This window comes from Musca domestica, unplaced genomic scaffold (assembly GCF_030504385.1).
Source record: "Musca domestica strain aabys unplaced genomic scaffold, Musca_domestica.polishedcontigs.V.1.1 57, whole genome shotgun sequence".
NCBI lineage: Eukaryota > Metazoa > Arthropoda > Insecta > Diptera > Muscidae > Musca > Musca domestica.
This window is the reverse complement of record NW_026712358.1, coordinates 3845947-3865478: the sequence shown is the minus strand read 5'-3', so window position 1 is coordinate 3865478 and position 19532 is coordinate 3845947. Positions and strand designations below refer to the sequence as shown.

The following is a 19532-nucleotide window of genomic DNA, read 5'->3' as shown; positions in this document are numbered from 1 at the left end:
ATGTAACGGTCTTCTGGGGTTTTCTTTTAAATCAGATTAAACTCTCAAAAACGTTATTAGATGAAAATTATTACCATTTTATGGTCATGCGGAAATTATAATCGAGTCGACTACATCCACATCCATAAACCCATTGAGAGTAGGCATTGTTCGGTTGGTTGGATAGGCCACTGATGCTGCTGTTTCGTATTAACCAAAGGAATTTATGGGCATTTTCCTTACCACCGGCCAGCTGACATAAAATAATGTTAGCACAAAGAGGACGACGCTGCACAGTGGGACAATTTTCATTTATTAATTCTTCAAAACTGGGCTAGAAAGACTCCGATTTGATATAACAAATTATTAACTTTTTAATTGGCATTTCCAGATTTTTTTTTCGAAATTAAGAGAGTTTCAGCCCCTTTGTTTTTTAAGTATTTTTTAGGAATTTGGTAAAGATTTTTGTTTTTTTAATCTAAAAAATTGTATTTTGTTATATTCTCCAGCTAGCAGTCATTTTGTGTCACACTGTCCGAACATGTCGGTGGCAAAGTTAGAGGATGTTGCGGCGGCAATGATGCTGACGATGATGAACAAGAAGAATTTCTCTGGCCAACATTAAAGGTCACACTTTGTGTTCATTACTGCAGAGCATCTGGAATGAGTTTTTTTTTTTTTTTGTTCTTGGCATTTTGTTCTACTTCATCTCCTTTGGGTGATTGGTGCGCAAAAGGCATCTTCATTCTTGTAGCTGTTGTTATGGATAACGGAAGTTTTCTAGTTTTCCATTTGCCTCCGTCCATTACTCGGCAAAGGAGATAATCAATGAATATTACACTGATCTCGGTGACCTTTATTTTGATGCGGCTGTTGTCTTGGCCAACAGCAGTGGATCGTTAATGTGGTTAAATTCTTCCTTACGGTTAGGAAGCTGTTAAAATGCCTGCCATAGCTGTAAAATCAACCCTTTGGTGTTGGTCTGCCAAGCCATGTGATTATTTTTTGATTGAAAATATGTTATCGATTCTATTAGAAAATGATTTATTTTCTCAATCGCCACAAAATGCTTGAACTTTTGGCAGCTGATAGAGATTCAATTATTTTTTTTAAGTTTTAAAGAATTGGCCTTAATCTCTGCATGGTTCTCAGTGCAAATCTTCAATGTGTTATTTTAAAACAATAAACGGAGTCTAGAGCGTGACAATATTCATTTAAATAAAATTTAGTTTCTTTTCTCGACGATTTTGAGTTTGAAAACGCCTTTGGTGGCCCCCCTACTTTGACAAATCAGTTACAAGCGACACATGAACATCCTGCAAAACATTCAACAATGTATTGCAGAGAATTTCCATTAGTTGCACTGAATTTAAAGAATTTTAAGCGCAGCCTTTTTCAAAAAAGACCCGACAATCAACACAAAAATCTCACAAATATCTTGTTCAATTCTAGATGTCTCACATTGGATTTGTCCATTCTGCGACGATTCTCTCCGAAGAGACACAAGACAAGATTTTGGTATTTAATGAAATTGTCGATCAATTGATACTCCATAAACCGCATGTTAATGGCCAAATCTTATGATTTAGTTGCCATCTACCATGTTACACTTTAAACCGTGGTTTGTTTTTCATAACTTGGCCATCTTATGGTGGTGAGGAGAGTGGATGCTGCTTGGGAAGGGACGCAAGAGGACACAAGAAGGCTATCTCTGTGCAAACTAGCTAAACTATTTGATGTCTCAATTTCCTTTCAAACCTGTTCAAAATTAAACTAAAAAACCCAACCACACAGTCGCCGACGGTCTTAGGCGACATGTCTCATGTAGCAAAATGCTGATGCCACATTACACGGTACCCTGAGTAGTCGTCGGCATGGTTCATAGATTCTGCCGGTGTGACGTTTAGGTATTTTACACAGCGGGTAATTTGTAGAGGGTTGTCGTCGATGAATCAATTGATGGCAAATATTATTAAAAAATTCAATTCAATAGCATCCTCGTTTCTGGTCTTCATATAATTATAAAAATGTGCGACAGAATTAGATTTTTTCAATAATTACAGGAAAAATTTCCGCAGATTATGAAAGTAGAGTTATAAGTAGAAGACACGTGTATCGGCGTTTTGAAAGTTTACACTATAAAGTAACCTAAATGGACGGGGCCAATTCCCTTTTTCCCCATTTTTCGAAATATCCGGAGAGCTTCCTTAAAATCCATATACTTTAGGTATACAGGGTGAGATAAAAAAAACTGCAACCAACTTTAGACTGCTGTCATTTTTAAGCAACTCGTCCGACAGCTATTAAAATTATTCCAGTGACAGCTCATTGAATTGTTTACAAGCGTACAAAATCATCTTGGTGAGGATTTTCGGGAAAAAAAGTTATTCGTGATAGAATTCAAGCGTGATCGTGTGATTTCTTTATGTTTGGCTGGAGAACCACAAGTGGCTATCGTTAGAGCACTCCAGCATTTAAATGTGAATAAATCTTTTGTGTCTCGTACCATCGCTCGTTACCGTGATACAGGTAGCGTAGCCTGACGTCAAAGAAGTGGACGGAAGAAAACAGCAACATCAGCAGAAAAGATTCGAAATTAAAAAAGCGACTTGATCGAAACCCGCGTCGCTATGGCCGAAAAATGACTCAAGAGCTGATCATGTCTTAGGTTAAAGCCACTGAAATTCCAAAAAGTGCAAGAACTTATACCGCAACAGAAAGAAAATAGACTCAAAAAAGCTAAAGAGTTTCTTCGCTTGGCCGAAAGTGGTTAGCTGCCGAATTTGGTTTTCTCCGATGAGAAAACATTCGTTGTCCAGCAGTTTGTAAACAAACAAAATGATCGTGCTTACTTGCCAAAGAGGTCAGCTGAAAATGTGCATCTTCGGTTGGTCACCAGAACTCAAGCGATGGTCGCTCTCCGCTCGTATTAATCGACGGTGGCATCAGAATAAATGCCCAATATTATGGCGAAAATATTTTGGAGGGTGTATTAAAGCCTTGGGCACGCAAACATTTTGGCCGCAGACCTTGGATATTCCAACAGGAAAGTGTCGATCCCCTCAACGCTCCGGGAGTGGGCAAAAATACTGCAGAGCAACATTTTCAGGCCACAATTCGTGCCAAAGGTGACCAATTCGAACAAATCTAAACTTATTCTAAAATGTTATGCTATTTCCGACATTTTTTGCTTCCACTCAATAAAATTGAAAAAAAATTTAAAAGTTATGGTGTTTGACTTTGTTGCAGTTTTTTATCTCACCCTGTTTGTATCAGTGTACAATTCTATACCGATTTAGCGATGTTCGCCCGTCCATCTGTGGAAATCACTCTAGCTACCGAACGAAATGAAGTAGGTTACTAAAATTTTCCTCAAATGTGTGTTTATTCTGTAGGACTTTTGGTATTGAAAATGGGCTATGTAGGTCCACGTTTTGGTATAGCCCCCATATAACTGTACCGACAGATTTAAGGGTTTTGGCTGCTTAAGTCACAATTTTAATAAAAATTTGCTGTAAATTGACATCATCCCATTATGATGATTTGTCTCACACTTTTCACCGGAAATGTTTCAAATTTCTAATTTGAAGTTCTTAATGCGTACAACACCTATAATAGAAAATTGCACATATAGGTCCCGGTCTTCGTTAAGCCCCCATATAACTGTACCTCCACATATTCGGTATTCAAACTATTTCAGCGACATTATTTACCGGAATCGTATCAAATTTCGTATTTAAGATTCCTAATGGATACAACAGCCTAAAACAGAAATTTGCATATGCAGGCCCAGGTCTTCGGATATGGGGGTAATATCTCCCTATATTCGGTATTATGAGGATTTTAGCGGCATTTTTCATCGGAATTGTTTCAAGTTTCGTGTTTGGATATCGTAATGATCAATGAGGACCAATGTAACGGTAACTCCCTATATTCGGTATTTTTATGATTTTAGCAGTATTTTTTGACGGATTTTTTTCATTATTTAAATTTGCGAATTTCTTCCAAATGTGGGAGGGTATACTGCTTTCTTACTTCTTTTTTTTTTTTTTGGAGTATATTAGAGCAGTTAATGAAGCACTTATATATGTTAAACCATTTTTGATATTGCTCGGAAATTTAGCACGTATTTCCCTATTTGCAAATAATTGTATATGTCGTTAAAGGAGCTATATGCGTATCAATTTTAAAGTTTGTGTCTTAAGTCTTTTTTTTTATTTCATTTCACCCTCGAATCACCCGGTCTTACTCACTCGAACTGCAGTATAGATAATATATTAGATTTTTTTGCCATAATATACATGTCATTTGTGAAACAGTATCGTCAAATATAGACACAGGGACGGAGGTGAGCTTGCACAGACACTGACACACACCAACACACTCATACAAATTGATACACTGAAAAGTGTCTAATAATGATGACTAGAGTAGAGTGCCAGCTATGAGCGAGCTAGTGTAGCAAGCACTTTGGCGTACGGATGGATGGATGGATGGATCAATGGATGTATGGATGGATGTTCAGCTGGTTGTTGATGATTACGTTAAATCGAATGTAAATAAACACTAGAGGCTATGGACACATCGTCAAGTTCCATGGGTACGCGGCGGCGGCCATTATTTATGTGTAATTTTGTGTGATCTGCCTGCCTGCCAGCCTGCCGGCTTGCCAAGGTGTTGGTGTAACGGCAAGTTAGTTCGATCAAACGGGATTAGTTAAGCCAAGCTCAACCAGAGCTAAGCAATGAACGAGCTAAACGATGAACGATGCCAAGTCGATCAGCCAGCCAACCAACCAACCGACCGACCATCCAATAATAATTAAAATAATTAACTGAGATAAAATGTCAAATGGAGTGCACCTAATTGATTTTTTGCGGCATTGCGTTACATATTTCATTTTAAATGGAGGTTGTCGTGTTGTAGCTGTTAGCATTGTTGTTGTTGTACTACATTAATGGCTGACAAACCTCTTCCAGATGCCATTCATTCTTCTCTCCATCTCCATCCAGTGGAGATCTGTTCAAGTACTCCGACTAGAGGGTGACTCCACTGTTTATGTTGTCGTCGTTGTTGTGTTACGGATTTGTATTGTCTTCGTTGGAGCTTTCAGTCGGTGATAAGGTTGAAACAATTGCTGTCGCATTGGAGAGTTTTGTGTCGCACATGCGACTCTTAGTGTCTGGCAGTCAGTCATAAATATGTCTAACAATCGATCTCAATAGATCAACTGATCGATCAGTTGGCATCGTGGTGTGGTTGCTGGGGAGTTCACAGCACCACCACCATTCGCCAGGGCAAGCCAGGCCAGGCCATGCCAAAAAATAACGACTGTCAACTTCTCGTTCGAATATGAGTGACAGAGTAACTGTCGTCTTGTCGTTTATAATATGGATGGTGTAACGAAATGAGTAAATAGCGCACACATTGAGCTACAAACAAAGAAACAAAGACACTCGTACACACCTACCGAGTACAGGTACCTACTCCAATTGTGACCATGGCTGCTTTGGTCGATTTCCAGCATTACGGAATTATTGGCATAAATTAAAGTAATTTTAATCGATCATCAGTTGATTGCTTTTGTTTTCCTCTCTTTCAGCTGGAATCTGGAGTTCGAACAAGAAACAAAAACAAAAGACTTTCAATGACAATTTGCATATTTAAGCTTTAATAGCCGGCCAAGTGCTGGACGCAATGACATGCAGTGACAAATATGGATCGGAAGCCACAACAACACCAACATTTTATTGGAAAACAAAGCATAAACATTCACTTTCGATTTTATGTCCTCCTCTTTGTTATATCAACAACATTTTTTCGAGGTCGTTTTGTGAAATGACCATTGCAAACGCTTTCAGGATGTTACAGTGCTATGATTAGATAAGGTTAGAGATACGAGGGTTGCTATAAAAATTTTAGATTATTTGGTTCATAGATGACATTTTATAAAGGCCTATTCGATCTCATTTCATTGAAAATGTTTTAAAAGCCCTTCAGTCTATAAAAAAAAAAAACTTTCTAAAAGATCTGTATAAATGATCCGTTTAAAAAGGACATCGTTCGGCAACTTATAAGAAAAGAAGTTATAAAATTTCCTACAGTTTTTATTTTCTAAAAATATTTTTTTCAATTTTTTTGACATTGAACGGTTTTCTATCTATTGAAGTCTTTTCTTAGGTCTTTTGTGTTTTGTTAACCTTTCATCTAAAGGACTTCTGTTTGCAGAATCTTTTATGATGGATCTGTGCCAGTTGAATTAATTTTGAAGGGTTGTTGTCTAGAAAAAGGCTTTCCTTTTCCTTAGGAGTCTTAATGAGGGCTGATTTGACTGAAGTTGACTGAAGACTGCCTTCCAACCAATTGTTATAGTTATTCTGACTATAAAAGACCGTGTTGAAAGTTTTCTGGCTATTGAAGGACTTTTGATTTTTTTACCCAAGGAAGGCCTGTATCTTCGATGAAATGTCTTTCCGTCTGTCAACTTATATTCCTCTTGGCTGGAGCGAACGACAAGTCTCAACGAAAGTATTCGATTTGGTTAAACTTCCCATATCGTAATATTTTTTACAAAAAGTATCGAGTTCGGATATTGGCAATTTAGACCCAATATTTTTACAACCGCCCCCACAAAAAAATCAAGTTAAGCCATTAGCGACCAAGAGCGACCAACATTTGAAATTTCTAGCTTTAGTCCTTTCACCTTGGTGCTGATAGGCCTGTGAGTCAATCACCTAGTTTTGGAATTTCGGTTTCTTAATTCAGTCGTTAACGCAAAACTACACTTTTTCAGATGTAATTCGAAACATTTTATTTAAAATTTGAGAATTCCATTTGTAATTCAAACCCATTCAATTGTTATTCGGGATTTCCATTCGCAATTCGTAACGTTGTAGTTGTAATTCGAGAAACTAGTTTGTTATTCCGAACATTCCACTTTAATTCCGAATATTTTCATTTCTAATTCGAGTTATTTTATTTGGAATTCAAATAATTCCATTTGAAATTGGAAACAAAACTCGACCGCGGCATCAGAATAAATGCCGAATATTATCGCGAAAATATTCCGGAGGGTGTATTAAAGCTTTGGGCACGAAAACTTTTTGGCCGCAGACCTTGGACATTCCAAGAGGACTCAGCACACGCCAACCAAGAATGGTTACAAAATGAGATTCCTTGCTCAATTTCCAGCGCACAATGGTCACCAAAATCTCCAGATACCAATTCGTCGGACAATTGTGTCTGTGGTATTTTGGAAAGCAAGGTTGGTACTAAAAAATACCAAAATGTCGATCACCTCAAGCAAGCGCTTCGCTGGCAATGGGCCAAAATACCGCAGATCAAAATTCGGGCAGCGTTTGAAGGCCATTATTCGTGCCAAAGGTGACCAATTCGAACAAATCTATAATTATTCTAAAATTTGATGCTATTTCCGACATTTTTTGCTTTCATTCAATTAAATTAAAAAAAGTAAAAATTATGGCGTTTTACTTTGTTGCAGTTTTTTTTATCTCACATTGTAGCATGGCATAGATCGAACCACACCTTCCTGAATCTCCACCACAATGGGTTAAATTTTTGACTAACTATGATGGTCATAAGATGCGAGAATCCGGTTCCTTTCAAACTCAAATTTCTATCAACATAAAATATATCATAAAAAACATTTATCGGTCCACTCTTTCCGGTACCTCCCCCAGCAAAGTGTTAAAAGTTTGTATAACTAACGGCTCGTAAAATGCGAAATAAACATCTGATTCCCTTCAAATTTCAAACTTTCCTAAATTTTGACTAACCCAAAATCTGATATGAAAGTGAATATATATCGGCTCACCCCTTCTTCTACCTCTCCTACAAAAGGTCACAATTTTGCGAAAAAGTCCTTTTCCTTTCAAACTTTGTGTATCAAAATATTTCTCTCAGACAGAGTTCTGATGTGAGTATGGAATAAATCGGCCCACTCCCGGTTAAATTTCTGATTTGCAATTGTGGCGTGAAATTGAAAATAAATGTTCGATCTTCTTTAAAGTTTGAACATCCCGATGTTTTTTATAAGTATTAGACGAATTGGAGTACTTCAGACCCCTATATCTGGTACCTCTCGCACATTTACACATTTTTCAAAGAATATCACATAACTCATATAAAGTGAAGAAAGTAGTGGATATAGTCCATATCTGACAAGTTGCAATATTTATATCCGACTTAGGTCAAATACGAAATGGACAATACTAGTCCACTTCTTCATAACCCCTCCCAAAAAGGTTCAAGATTTAGAATAACGTGATAATAGCCATAAGTGTGAATTAATCAATAATTTAAAATGGCCACAACTCCTAAAATATTGAGTTTTCGGCGTTTTTAGCTATTATTTGTGATCACTTTTTTAGTGTGAATTATTGTAAATTTTGCAATGATCATAACTCCTTAAATATCGAGTTTTCGGCGTTTAAGCTATTATTAAGTGTGAATTATTGCATATTTTAAAATGGCCATAACTCCTTAAATATTGAGTTTCCGGCGTTTTTAGCTATTATTTAAATAAACAAACATTTACTGAGGGCATGCATCGGTCGGCAAAACCAGCCGATACTTTTTATACAAAAAATTTTGAAAATCGTAATTTTTTCCTTTTTTTCAAAATAGTTTACTTTTAAACATAGTTATCAAATTTTTTTAACTTTTAATAATATTTTGTAAAATCGTTGGTTTTTTAAGAATATATTTACAAAACGGTAAATTATTTACAAATAATCGTCGCTTTTTAAAAATACATTTCAATTTGTTACATTTTCCTTGTTATGAAGGGTTTCTTGGCGAAAACAGAAATATAAACAACCTCCTAATCCAATATCATTGGATTTTTGAGAATAATTTATTTTTTTTACAATCCGTTGCTGTATTGGCTGTTGGTTAAAATGGCCGGGGTCTAATGGTTACAAACATGTTTTACTATTGCCGACAGAGGAAGACGGGTGGGTAAGCTTATTGGATAGGCTTATATATTATACTTCATTATGAATACCGCTCTACGATAAATGGTAGCAAATAAAATAAACTCTGGGACACGATCGGATTTTACCGCAGAATATCTTTGTAAGTACTCAGTCAGTGTCTTACGAAATATGCTATGACTACAAAGGCATTACAGGGCTCATAAGGATAACATTAAACATTGCTTTAAGATATTAAGCATTTATTTAAAATTCAAAATTTTAAAAAATTTTTAAAAACATTCATATATTTTTTCTTTAACAAATCTCACGTAGCTTTATACCCCAAACTAGTAAATTATCTACTTCGCTGTACAAACATTCATGATCCCTTTAATTATACGCGAATTAAGTGCATATTATCTCTTATTTTGGCATCTAATATTTTAATTTACAACTCAAACAATCAGCCGAGACTGTCGTAGTTGTTGCTGCCGCTGGTAATACAACAGCCATGGCCTGTCACCCAGCCAGCGTCTGATTGAAGCTAATGCCGTAAATTGTATTTAAATGCGAGAGTTACTGTTCACAAACGTAAGAAGTCATAATGTCTGGACAATTATGACGTCTTATAACGCACAATCCAACGCGCACTCGACATTCAACAATCACAGACTCACGCGTCGCGGTAATTCATAAAAATGTTTGAGTCTTTATTTTTTTAGAAAATTCAGGCAATGCATGTCTGCCAAAAATAAATGCAAGCAAATGAATGCAACATCGACTGTCAATGGGAGCTATGGAACAGGTGTTTGTGTTACATATACATGGTTGCAAACTACATTTGAATCGACACAATCGTCACGATGCATTTGATTTTTTTTTCTAAAAACTCCATGCATTGAAACCCCCAACTGTAGGGTACCCATTCATTACACCAGTTTTTTTTTCGGATTATGACACGTTTATCCAATACTCATAAATAACGAAAAATATGAAATGCGAAATCCATTTAATTCAGCAAACAGAGGTGGTACCACAGGCGGACGCATTGGCGGGCATTTATCGATGATTTGTATCTCAACCTAATTTAGCCACTGTTTCTGTTTCGATTCTTCGTTTGTCTGCTGCCATTTAAAACAAAAAGAAATCAAAAGTTACGATTACAGGTACATGGCTGGCGAATGGGTGTTAAATCAAAACGTTTCTAAATGTTAAATGAGATTTCATTTCGAGCGAAATAGCATTGCTGGAATTTGAAAATCGATTTTTTTAAATGAAAGTTCTTTGATTAGTTTGTGATCTGAGTTAATGGGTTGTGATGTATTTAGCAGGACTGTGGTTTTGTATCTGAAATCAACTTCGTGGGGAAATTATTTAGTAATGTAATCTGAAGAGAAAAAAAGCATTGAGTAAAATAGATTATTAGATTTATTCTTCTTTGTTAAACGGAGGGTAGCTTGTGGAAATTTTGAGTCAATTGGGACAAATACTACTTGAGAATTTTACTGTTTGAAAAACAGACTTTATTTATTAGCGGATAAATAAGGTAATATTTTCCACGGGGTTAATACTTTTATTTGCGGAAAAAACTTTGACTAAAAAAAAGACGTTTGGTGTGGTTTGAAATTATAACTTACTTTCTTTATTTTTCACTGGCTTATATACTAAAATTCTGTTTATTGCTGCATTTTCGTTGTCGGAAATGCAGCAGAAAAGAAAATACAGTTTTAGGCTAATATTAATATTTAAGTAAACAATTCTTTGGAAATTTGTCTGGAATAAAATGTTGAATTGCATATCAATATTTTAATAAACAATTCTTACAAATAAAGTATTAATGAATATTTATTCTTTGGAAATTTATTTTATAAAAATGCTGGATTTGCATATTAATATTTGGTAAACAATTCTTTGGAATAATAAAATGTGGAACGATTCTCATTAAGGGAATAACGGGAGACACTATCGTTGAGGGGAATTAGTAGTTGATACTATAACACCCCCACCCTTAGTTTGAGGCTCCGACGAAATTATATTATCTTTGCCGGATTGTTTATAATAGTTTGGTTTTTTAATTGTACATTTGGAACATAGGTTTGTTTATTCTTAAAGAGATATATAAATATAATTAAGATACATATTGATGTACCGATTAAAATATCTATACTATAGCCAATTATTTTTGAGTTTTTATCTGTATATAGTACTTGTTTCAGTGTTTCCTCGTATTCTATTTGTTTTAGATATAAATTTTCAAGTTTTATGTCTGCAAGTGTTGTGTTACTGGTATCTTTAATTTTTGTTATAAGGTTAGGTAGGATAAACTTGTCTTGTATTTTTATTTTAAAATTCGTAAAGGTTTTGTTTAACGTGTTTACTTCACAATTTTCGAATTTGATTAAGTAGTTTCCTGAAATTTTTAATTTATCTTTGTTACAATTATGTGATATCGTACTGTTAAAGTGTTTAAGGATTAATACTCCTGGAATTATTTCGCTAATTTCTTGTGTATTTAATGTTTGCGTTTTGCAATTAGCTTCTTCAAAGTTTAGTATATTGTTCAAACAATTATCATTAATTTTTATAAGATTTCTTTTTAGGTTATCTTTAATATACGTGCTATAAATATTTCTTTCTAAATCTATAAGAACATCAGAATGATTAACCATTATGGATTTATTATTTTTGTCAGGAATGGGTACGAATGTTACCTTGGATAGTGAATCTTGGGAATATTGTGGTATAGAGAGAATTATTATAACGTTCCCTTCATTACGTGCTATGGCTACTTTTATATTGGTATAGCTGTCAAAGCTTGTGATTAAATCGAGTTCTGTTTGGGTGAGAATATCTGTGGGAATTATTCCCAGTTTCCCGGAGAAAATAATCTGTCCTATGTCGTCTACGTGATGCCGTAGGAGTGAGATGTCGTTGTTAATCTGGTATATGTGTTCTATAAATGTTATCTCGTCCTCTATGGTTGAAATTTTATTCCCTATAATATTCTTGAATTTGACTAAGTAGTCCCCGATAATGTTTTGCTGATAGTTTATATGGTTAGTTATGTTCTGGATTTGGGAGTTCATGACATTGTTTATATAAGTTAGTTTGTTCATTTTGTTAGTTAAGTTTTCTTCGTTCGAATGTAGAGATTTGAGAGCTTCAGTTATTTGTTCTTCATCATCGCTGTCCATTGTACCTGCAATCATTTTTAAGCCTTTTCCTATAATGTTTAAGAGTGCCCGTTTCTTTCTAAAATGTGGGTTAAGATTTTCTATTTTCGCTTTTAGTAGCATAAAGTTCTTGTTTATTGTACTGATTAATGTTTTTGATTCGCTACTGGATGTCTTTAGGGTGTCAATGTTGGTTTTAATTATCTCCATAGTTCGTTCGAATTCTGTAGTGTTTATTATGTGCAGTACTTTTATGTAGTGTTCTACGGTATTGGTCTCTCCTGTTTTTATCGGTATGTAACCATTATTGTTCGATAAGTCTTGTATGTCAAGGGTTTGGGCCTTGGTTGCTGTAGTAAATGCAACCATTATTATGATCCAGTTAATCATCTGAAAGGGGATGGTAATTATCTAGATTTTGCTTTAATTTTTGGGTTATTCTTGTCTTGATATTTCTTTTGAGGTCTTATATGTGCTTTGTAATATTTATGCCCTGTTTTTGTGTTTTCAATATGATCTTCATCGACTTTCTTAGATTCTATCTTTCTGTACCTCCTATGATTTTTACCCCCTCGAATTTCTCTTATATAGTTTGTACCTTCCTCTATCACTATATCGGTTCTATTTTTGTTAAGTTTATTAATATAGTTATTTTTCTTCTTTAATATTAGATCATGTATTTCGGGATATTTATCCTCATGTACTTTGCCATTTATAAAGTCTATAGGTTTGATTTGTGTGGTGCTATGAATAGTATTATTATAAAATCCAATGATACGTGATATTTTTTCCTCTGTCGTTTCGTCTTTGGATTGTGAAGTCGTTCGATATCTGCGTTGGATGTATGGTTACTGTTTGATGTGTAGTGTATATTAATGTTCTCTTTCCTTAAATATTCTTGAATCGGAATGGCTTTAAATCCTAACTCATTGTCGACAACAATTTTTTCTATTCTTCCAAATGTGCTGGTATATTGCATTAATTTTGATTTAAACTCTATCCATGATCTTCCATTAATTTTGTATGCTGTGGCGTGTTTTGAAAATTTGTCAATTATAGTTAAGTAAAGTTGTTTCTCTGGTGTATAGAAAACGTCTAAGTGTAATATTTCTCTGGGTTTTGTGGGTGTTTCCGTTAGTTTGTAAGGTAGTCTAGGTGGTCTTCTGTCATACTTTTCCAATGTGCATATTTCGCAATTGTTAATGAACTGGGTTATCCTTAATTTAAGTTTGGGGTTATAAATTTTTGTTTTTAGTTCCTCGAACACTACCTGAATTCCTCTGTGATTTTTGCTTAGATGTTCTTCCTCAATTATGTTTGTTAGTTGGAGTTCGTCTTCTATATCGTCTAGTTTCTTAAAAGTCCTGATTAATTTGAATCCGTTATTATTTGAAAAGAATTCCCTACAAGTGTCTCTGAAAGTGTCGTAAAATTCATTGTCTATCAGAACTGCATTTATTTGTGTTGGGTGACAGTGGGTTTTTAAAATCATAATTGCATACTCTTTATCTAGTTCTTTTATTGTTACAGTTTTTCTAATATTCTGAAAGATGTTTTCGGTTTTTATCCTTGCTGATCCGGAATGAATTTTTTTTACGATGAGTTGGTTTTTAAATAAATTTATAGGTGAATCGCTTTCTTTAAGAATGGGTTGGATGTTTTCTAATGAATTGATCTCAACAATTTTATTTTCGATCCTTGATAATGCATCTGCATTACTGTTTTTTGTTCCCTTTTTGTATTTAATCTCATAATCGAATTCTGACAACTTGAGCCTCCATCTGACTAGTTTGAGTTGGGTTCTTTAATCGAAAAGAGCCATGTTAGCGGTTTGTGATCTGTCTCGATTATGAACTTGCGTCCGAAAAGGTATGGGCGAAAGTATTTTGTGGCCCAAATAATTGCTAGAAGTTCTTTTTCTATCGTACTGTAATTGATCTCGTGATCATTTAGGGTACGACTAGCATAGCAAATCGGGTGGTTATCTTGAGATAGTATCGCTCCAAGGGCAAAATTACTAGCGTCTGTTGTTAGGGTGAATTTCTTAGTAAAGTCGGGGTAAGCGAGGATTGGGTCGTGTATTAGTAAGTTTCTTAGCGTATTAAAGCTTTCCTGATATTCTGGATTGGATATGTTTATTTTGGCATCCTTTTTAAGACACTTTGTCATGGGTTTAGCTATTAGCGAATAATCTTTTATAAATTTTCGATAATAACCAGTTAACCCTAGGAACTGTTTAATTTGTTTGGGTGATTTGGGGATGGGGAAGTTAACTATGCACTCGATTTTTTTTGGGTTAGGTTTTATACCTTCTAATGTCACGACATGGCCAAGGAATTCAGTTTCCTTTTTTAAAAATTCCGATTTGTCCAATTGGACCTTGAGGTTGGCTTCTTGCAAACGGTTAAAAACAAGTTTTAATGAATTTATGTGTTCCTGCAGTGAGGTGGAAAATATTATCACATCGTCTAGATAAACCAAACAGATTTTGTTGATATAGTCTCTAAGGACGTAGTTCATCAACCTTTGGAATGTCGCTGGGGCTGTCTTTAGCCCAAACGGCATTCGTAAAAACTCGTAATGGCCTCCTTCTACACTGAAGGCAGTTTTATGGATGTCCTCCTCTTCGATTTCAATCTGATGAAATCCTTTTGCGAGGTCAAGTGTTGTAAAATACTGGCATCTTCCCAGTTTGTCGAGTATTTCGTCAATGTTAGGTATGGGGTACTTATCATCGATTGTAACTTCATTTAATTTACGGTAATCAATGACAAGTCTCCATTTGTTCTTCCCACTTGCATCGGCTTTTTTGGCACAATCCAAATAGGGGCAGAATAAGGCGAATTGCTATGCCTTATTATATTATTTTGCAACATTTCTTGTATCTGTCCTTCGACTTCTCTTTTATGTATGTAAGGATATCTATAGGATTTACTAATTATTGGAACATTGTTTGTTGTCCGAATTTTATGCTTTATAACGTTGGTAAAACTCAATCGAGTATTTTCTTGGAAGAAGATTGAAGAGTATTTTTTTATTAGCTGTAAGAGACATCTTTTCTCTTCAGAATTAAGGTGTTGTGTCCTAATTTGTTGTTCCAAGCTATGATATTGCTTCATATCCTTGGTATCATCGCCTACCTTCTGCGTGGGCATGATTTTACTTAAATTTTTGTTATATTGTTCTTCAAAAAATATTGGTTTGTCATTTGTTTCTTCTCTATTTTCGCTATTTTTATTGTCAAAAAGTATTGGCATGTCCTGTCCGTTTATTTGTATGGAATTGTTTTTATAATTTATGCAAGTATTGTATGTTTTAAGTATATCGTTGCCTAGTAATCCATCATAGTGATTGTGAAATTTTAAAACATAAAACTCTAACGCATTATTAGTTATATTAAATTCTTGAAATGCTGGAATTACTGCCTTTTCTGTTATGGTAACTTGGTGTTGGAGAGTTTTAATAACAAGAGGTTTTATTTGGTGTATCCATTTCGGATGACAAATTCCTGGATTAATAATTGAATTAGTGGCTCCAGTATCCACTATCAGTCTCAAATGACCTAACTTGGTTTTTACCATTATATATGGTAATTGCCTGTCGAGGCTCTGTCCCGAAAATTTTCGGCTGTGCCTATTTCCATGGGTTCAGGCTGATTTCTAGTGTTTTGTCTGTTTGCATGGAAAGGGTTTTGGAAATTTCCTTCGTGGTTTGGGAATGGTTGTTGGTAATTTCTTCCTTGGTTTATGAATTGTGGTTGGTGATTTCTTCCTTGATTTGCGAATGGTGGTTGGTGATTTCTTCCTTGGTTTGGGAATGGTTGTTGGTAATTTCTTCCTTGGTTTGGGAATGGTTGTTGGTAATTTCTTCCTTGGTTTGGGAATGGTTGTTGGTAATTTCTTCCTTGGTTTACGAATGGTTGTTGGTAATTTCTTCGTTTACTAGATTGTGCATTGGTCTGTGCTCTATTTTCATTGTTTCCGGTGTATGCGTAGCCGGCTTGAAATAATATGTCCATGGCCTGTTCCAAGTCTCCTGGGTTCCTACAGAGCAGGATGGATTTCATAGGCTCTGGAATTTTGCTTTTAAAAATGTTTAAAGCGGTGCGTTTATTATTAATCGCACTTTGCCTAGTTGCTTCACCTTCTCCTAGTATAACTACCAGTTTGTTGTTTAGTCTGTGCAATTTGTCCTTTACGTCATTATAGAAGTCTAGTGTGTTCGTCCTGAAAGTCACACTCCTTAGTTCGTCGAAAAGTTCTTCACTAGAACGTCTGTCCCCAAAATTGTTTTGCAACATGTTTTTTATGTCAGTCCATGAAATCGCGTGGCAGTTTATCTCAATTGCCTGCCTAGCTTTTCCTTTGAGTTTGGACTTTATAATGTCGGAGAAAAGTAATTGGGACAATTCGTCGTATGTGCGTAAGTGTGGGTAAATTCGGTCAACGAGGGTAGTAAAAGTCTGTAAGTTTTTTGAATCCCCATAGAACTCCGGTAAGTTGTTTAAGTATTTTAGCGGGTCTATGATTAGTCTATTAATCTGATTTTCGGCCTGTTCTGCCATTTTAGTTATTTATTTTCCTTTATATTTTGGGTTATAGTCCTGTTTAGTTTTTTCCTTTTTTTTTTTTTTGTTTATCTACGTCTAAAATATTGTCTGAGTTTCTTTCTAAAAATGCGTCTGTTTCTGCTACTTCTTATGTCACGAATGTAATGTTCTGTTCTTTCGTCAGTCAGGTATCCATCATTCGATTCAATCCCTGAGTCAAGTTCTAATGCTGTCGACCCGTTATTAGAGTTTCTTGGTATGTATTCAAAGTCTGATGGGTACTCTGATAATGAGTCACTATCGCTCATTGAAATGGGAAAGAGGGAGGAGAGGAAAAAAAAAATTTTCAACAATTGCTTGTAGGGAATTATTTTCCTACACGATTTTTCACAAAGGTATGTTAAATATTTTCTTATAAAATATACAAGTTATTCTTAATTATAGATTTCTAGAGATAGTCTTACTTTGTAATTTGGTTGTTGGTGCTAAGGATTGCAGGTTTACTTTCTTCTTAGTAGTAGGGTCTTCCACGGTGCAGTTCTCGGCATGAACTGTTCCTTATTGGTTTGTTGGTAATGTTATTTCTTTACAATATTGCTCCAATAGTTGCTGTTGTTTTATTACTTCTCCTTGTTGTTGTTTGCTTGTATTAGACCCGTATTTTAAATTTTATTTTGTTTTGTTGTTGTATTGGTTATTTTTTCTTGTTTTTTGTTTAATATAGTTTTAATCAGTCTTTATATTATGGTTGTTGTTTTTTTTGAAGTTTATAATCCACTGAAGGAATATCCTTTTTTTTTTCACTAGGTTTCCTTCTGACACCAGGATGTTCACCAAAAGGATAGATCTTTATATCCTTTCTGGTTCCACTAATATTTTTTTAGTCACAGGGATATTTCTTAATATCCTTTTTTTTTTTTTTTTTTTTTTTTTTTTTCACTAGGTTTCCTTCTGACACAAGGATGTTCACCAAAAGGATAGATCTTTATATCCTTTCTGGTTCCACTAATATTTTTTAGTCACAGGGATATTTCTTAATATCCTTTTTATTTTTTTTCCTTCATAAAATTTGTGTATCCTTTAATCTTATAAAGGATATTTCGAATACCGCACTAAGGATTAAAATCCTAGTTCTATCGCGCACAATAAAATCTGTTTTATTATTTTTATACGTTGGATAGGACTTTGCGGTATCCTACCGACTGCGCCACTTTTATTTGCGGAAAAAACTTTGACTAAAAAAAAGACGTTTGGTGTGGTTTGAAATTATAACTTACTTTCTTTATTTTTCACTGGCTTATATACTAAAATTCTGTTTATTGCTGCATTTTCGTTGTCGGAAATGCAGCAGAAAAGAAAATACAGTTTTAGGCTAATATTAATATTTAAGTAAACAATTCTTTGGAAATTTGTCTGGAATAAAATGTTGAATTGCATATCAATATTTTAATAAACAATTCTTACAAATAAAGTATTAATGAATATTTATTCTTTGGAAATTTATTTTATAAAAATGCTGGATTTGCATATTAATATTTTGGTAAACAATTCTTTGGAATAATAAAATGTGGAACGATTCTCATTAAGGGAATAACGGGAGACACTATCGTTGAGGGGAATTAGTAGTTGATACTATAACAGTTAATCCGGGAAAACTATGGTTTTGGAAAGAGTCATCATCCCTTATTTGTTCGTTTGGTTTTTGTCTGGAGATATTCTCCTTAGGAGTTATTTAAAAATAACAAATTTAGCACATTTTTCCAAATTTGCTCCAAATTTTCTTAATTTCACTGGTAGTTGATAGTTCTTGTTGACCAAATATTGAAATCTGCATATTTAAGGCATTTATATAGCCTTAGCCATATACAAGGTAATCCAAATATTTAGAGAGACGTGCGGTACGGGTAAAATCCGATATCCATTTAATTTAGCCATATTATTGCATTTTAAGTTCTCATTACGTAAAAACACTAGCATCCAAATTCTATCAACGTTTCTAGGCCAACGTTTTGGAATAGCAAAAATGTTTTCTTTTATAAATTGGTCATATTTTTTCATGGTACATGTACATACATATACAGGGTGAGATAAAAAAACCGCAACAAAGTCAAACACCGTAATTTTTAAATTTATTTAATGAAAGCAAACAAGTAAAAAAGTATCGGTCGATTTGGCCTACTGATGTATACCCTCAGCCAATGTTCGATTGTTTTAAAAAATGTTGACTTCTGTTATGAATTTTCAAACTCCTGACCCTCTATGGAGTGGGTTTGGAAAGAATGGGTCAATATTGTCCATTTCGTATCGGAACTAAATAATTATGGAGACTGTTGAAGAAAATATTAAGATGTACCATGTCTGGAATGGAATCGGATCTTGATTTCGCTTTTTATGAACTTCATGGATATTCAAAAATTTGAGCGTTTGTGGGGGAGGTACCCGAAGGAGTGGACCGATATATTCCGTCTTACTGCCAGATCTTGGGTTAATATAAATATTGGGATGTGTGAAATTTGAAGACAATCAGACTCTTACATCACATTTTATTAGAATTATAATTATTCAAAATTTTGGCCCTTTGTGGGGGAGGTATCTGATGGAGTTGACCGATATTGTCCATTTTCGCAATTGACCTAGCACTGATGGAAATATTAGGATTTGCAAAGTGTGATAAAAATCGGATCATCCTTTCTCTTTCTGTGCAATAAAATATTTTTCTTTGAAAATTTCAACATTTTGTGGGGGAGGTACCAGAAGGAGTGGACCGATATTGCCTATCTCCGAACACGATCTAAGTTTGACAAAAATATTTCGATGTACCAAGTTTGGACCAAATCGAATACTCCCTTCGATATATATTGTGCACCAGTCAGCCAGACAGACAGACGGAACGAC

The 19532-nt window shown here is 34.7% G+C and overlaps 1 protein-coding gene across 1 annotated transcript; it reads right to left on the bottom strand.

Moving 5' to 3' along the window:
• Nucleotides 1-10816: 10816 nt before the first annotated feature.
• On the bottom strand, nucleotides 10817-17548 carry LOC131805511 (uncharacterized). Its single transcript, XM_059128727.1, has 2 exons — nucleotides 17102-17548; nucleotides 10817-12478 (listed from the first exon to the last, which is right to left on the bottom strand). The coding sequence occupies exon 2, from the start codon at nucleotides 12476-12478 to the stop codon at nucleotides 10946-10948; it is 1533 nt and encodes a 510-aa protein (XP_058984710.1). The 5' UTR covers nucleotides 17102-17548; the 3' UTR covers nucleotides 10817-10945.
• Nucleotides 17549-19532: the final 1984 nt, after the last annotated feature.

Bases quoted from the DNA above. Each gene is read 5' to 3' on its own strand.
- LOC131805511 (XM_059128727.1), bottom strand. From the start codon at position 12,478: ATGATTAACTGGATCATAATAATGGTTGCATTTACTACAGCAACCAAG.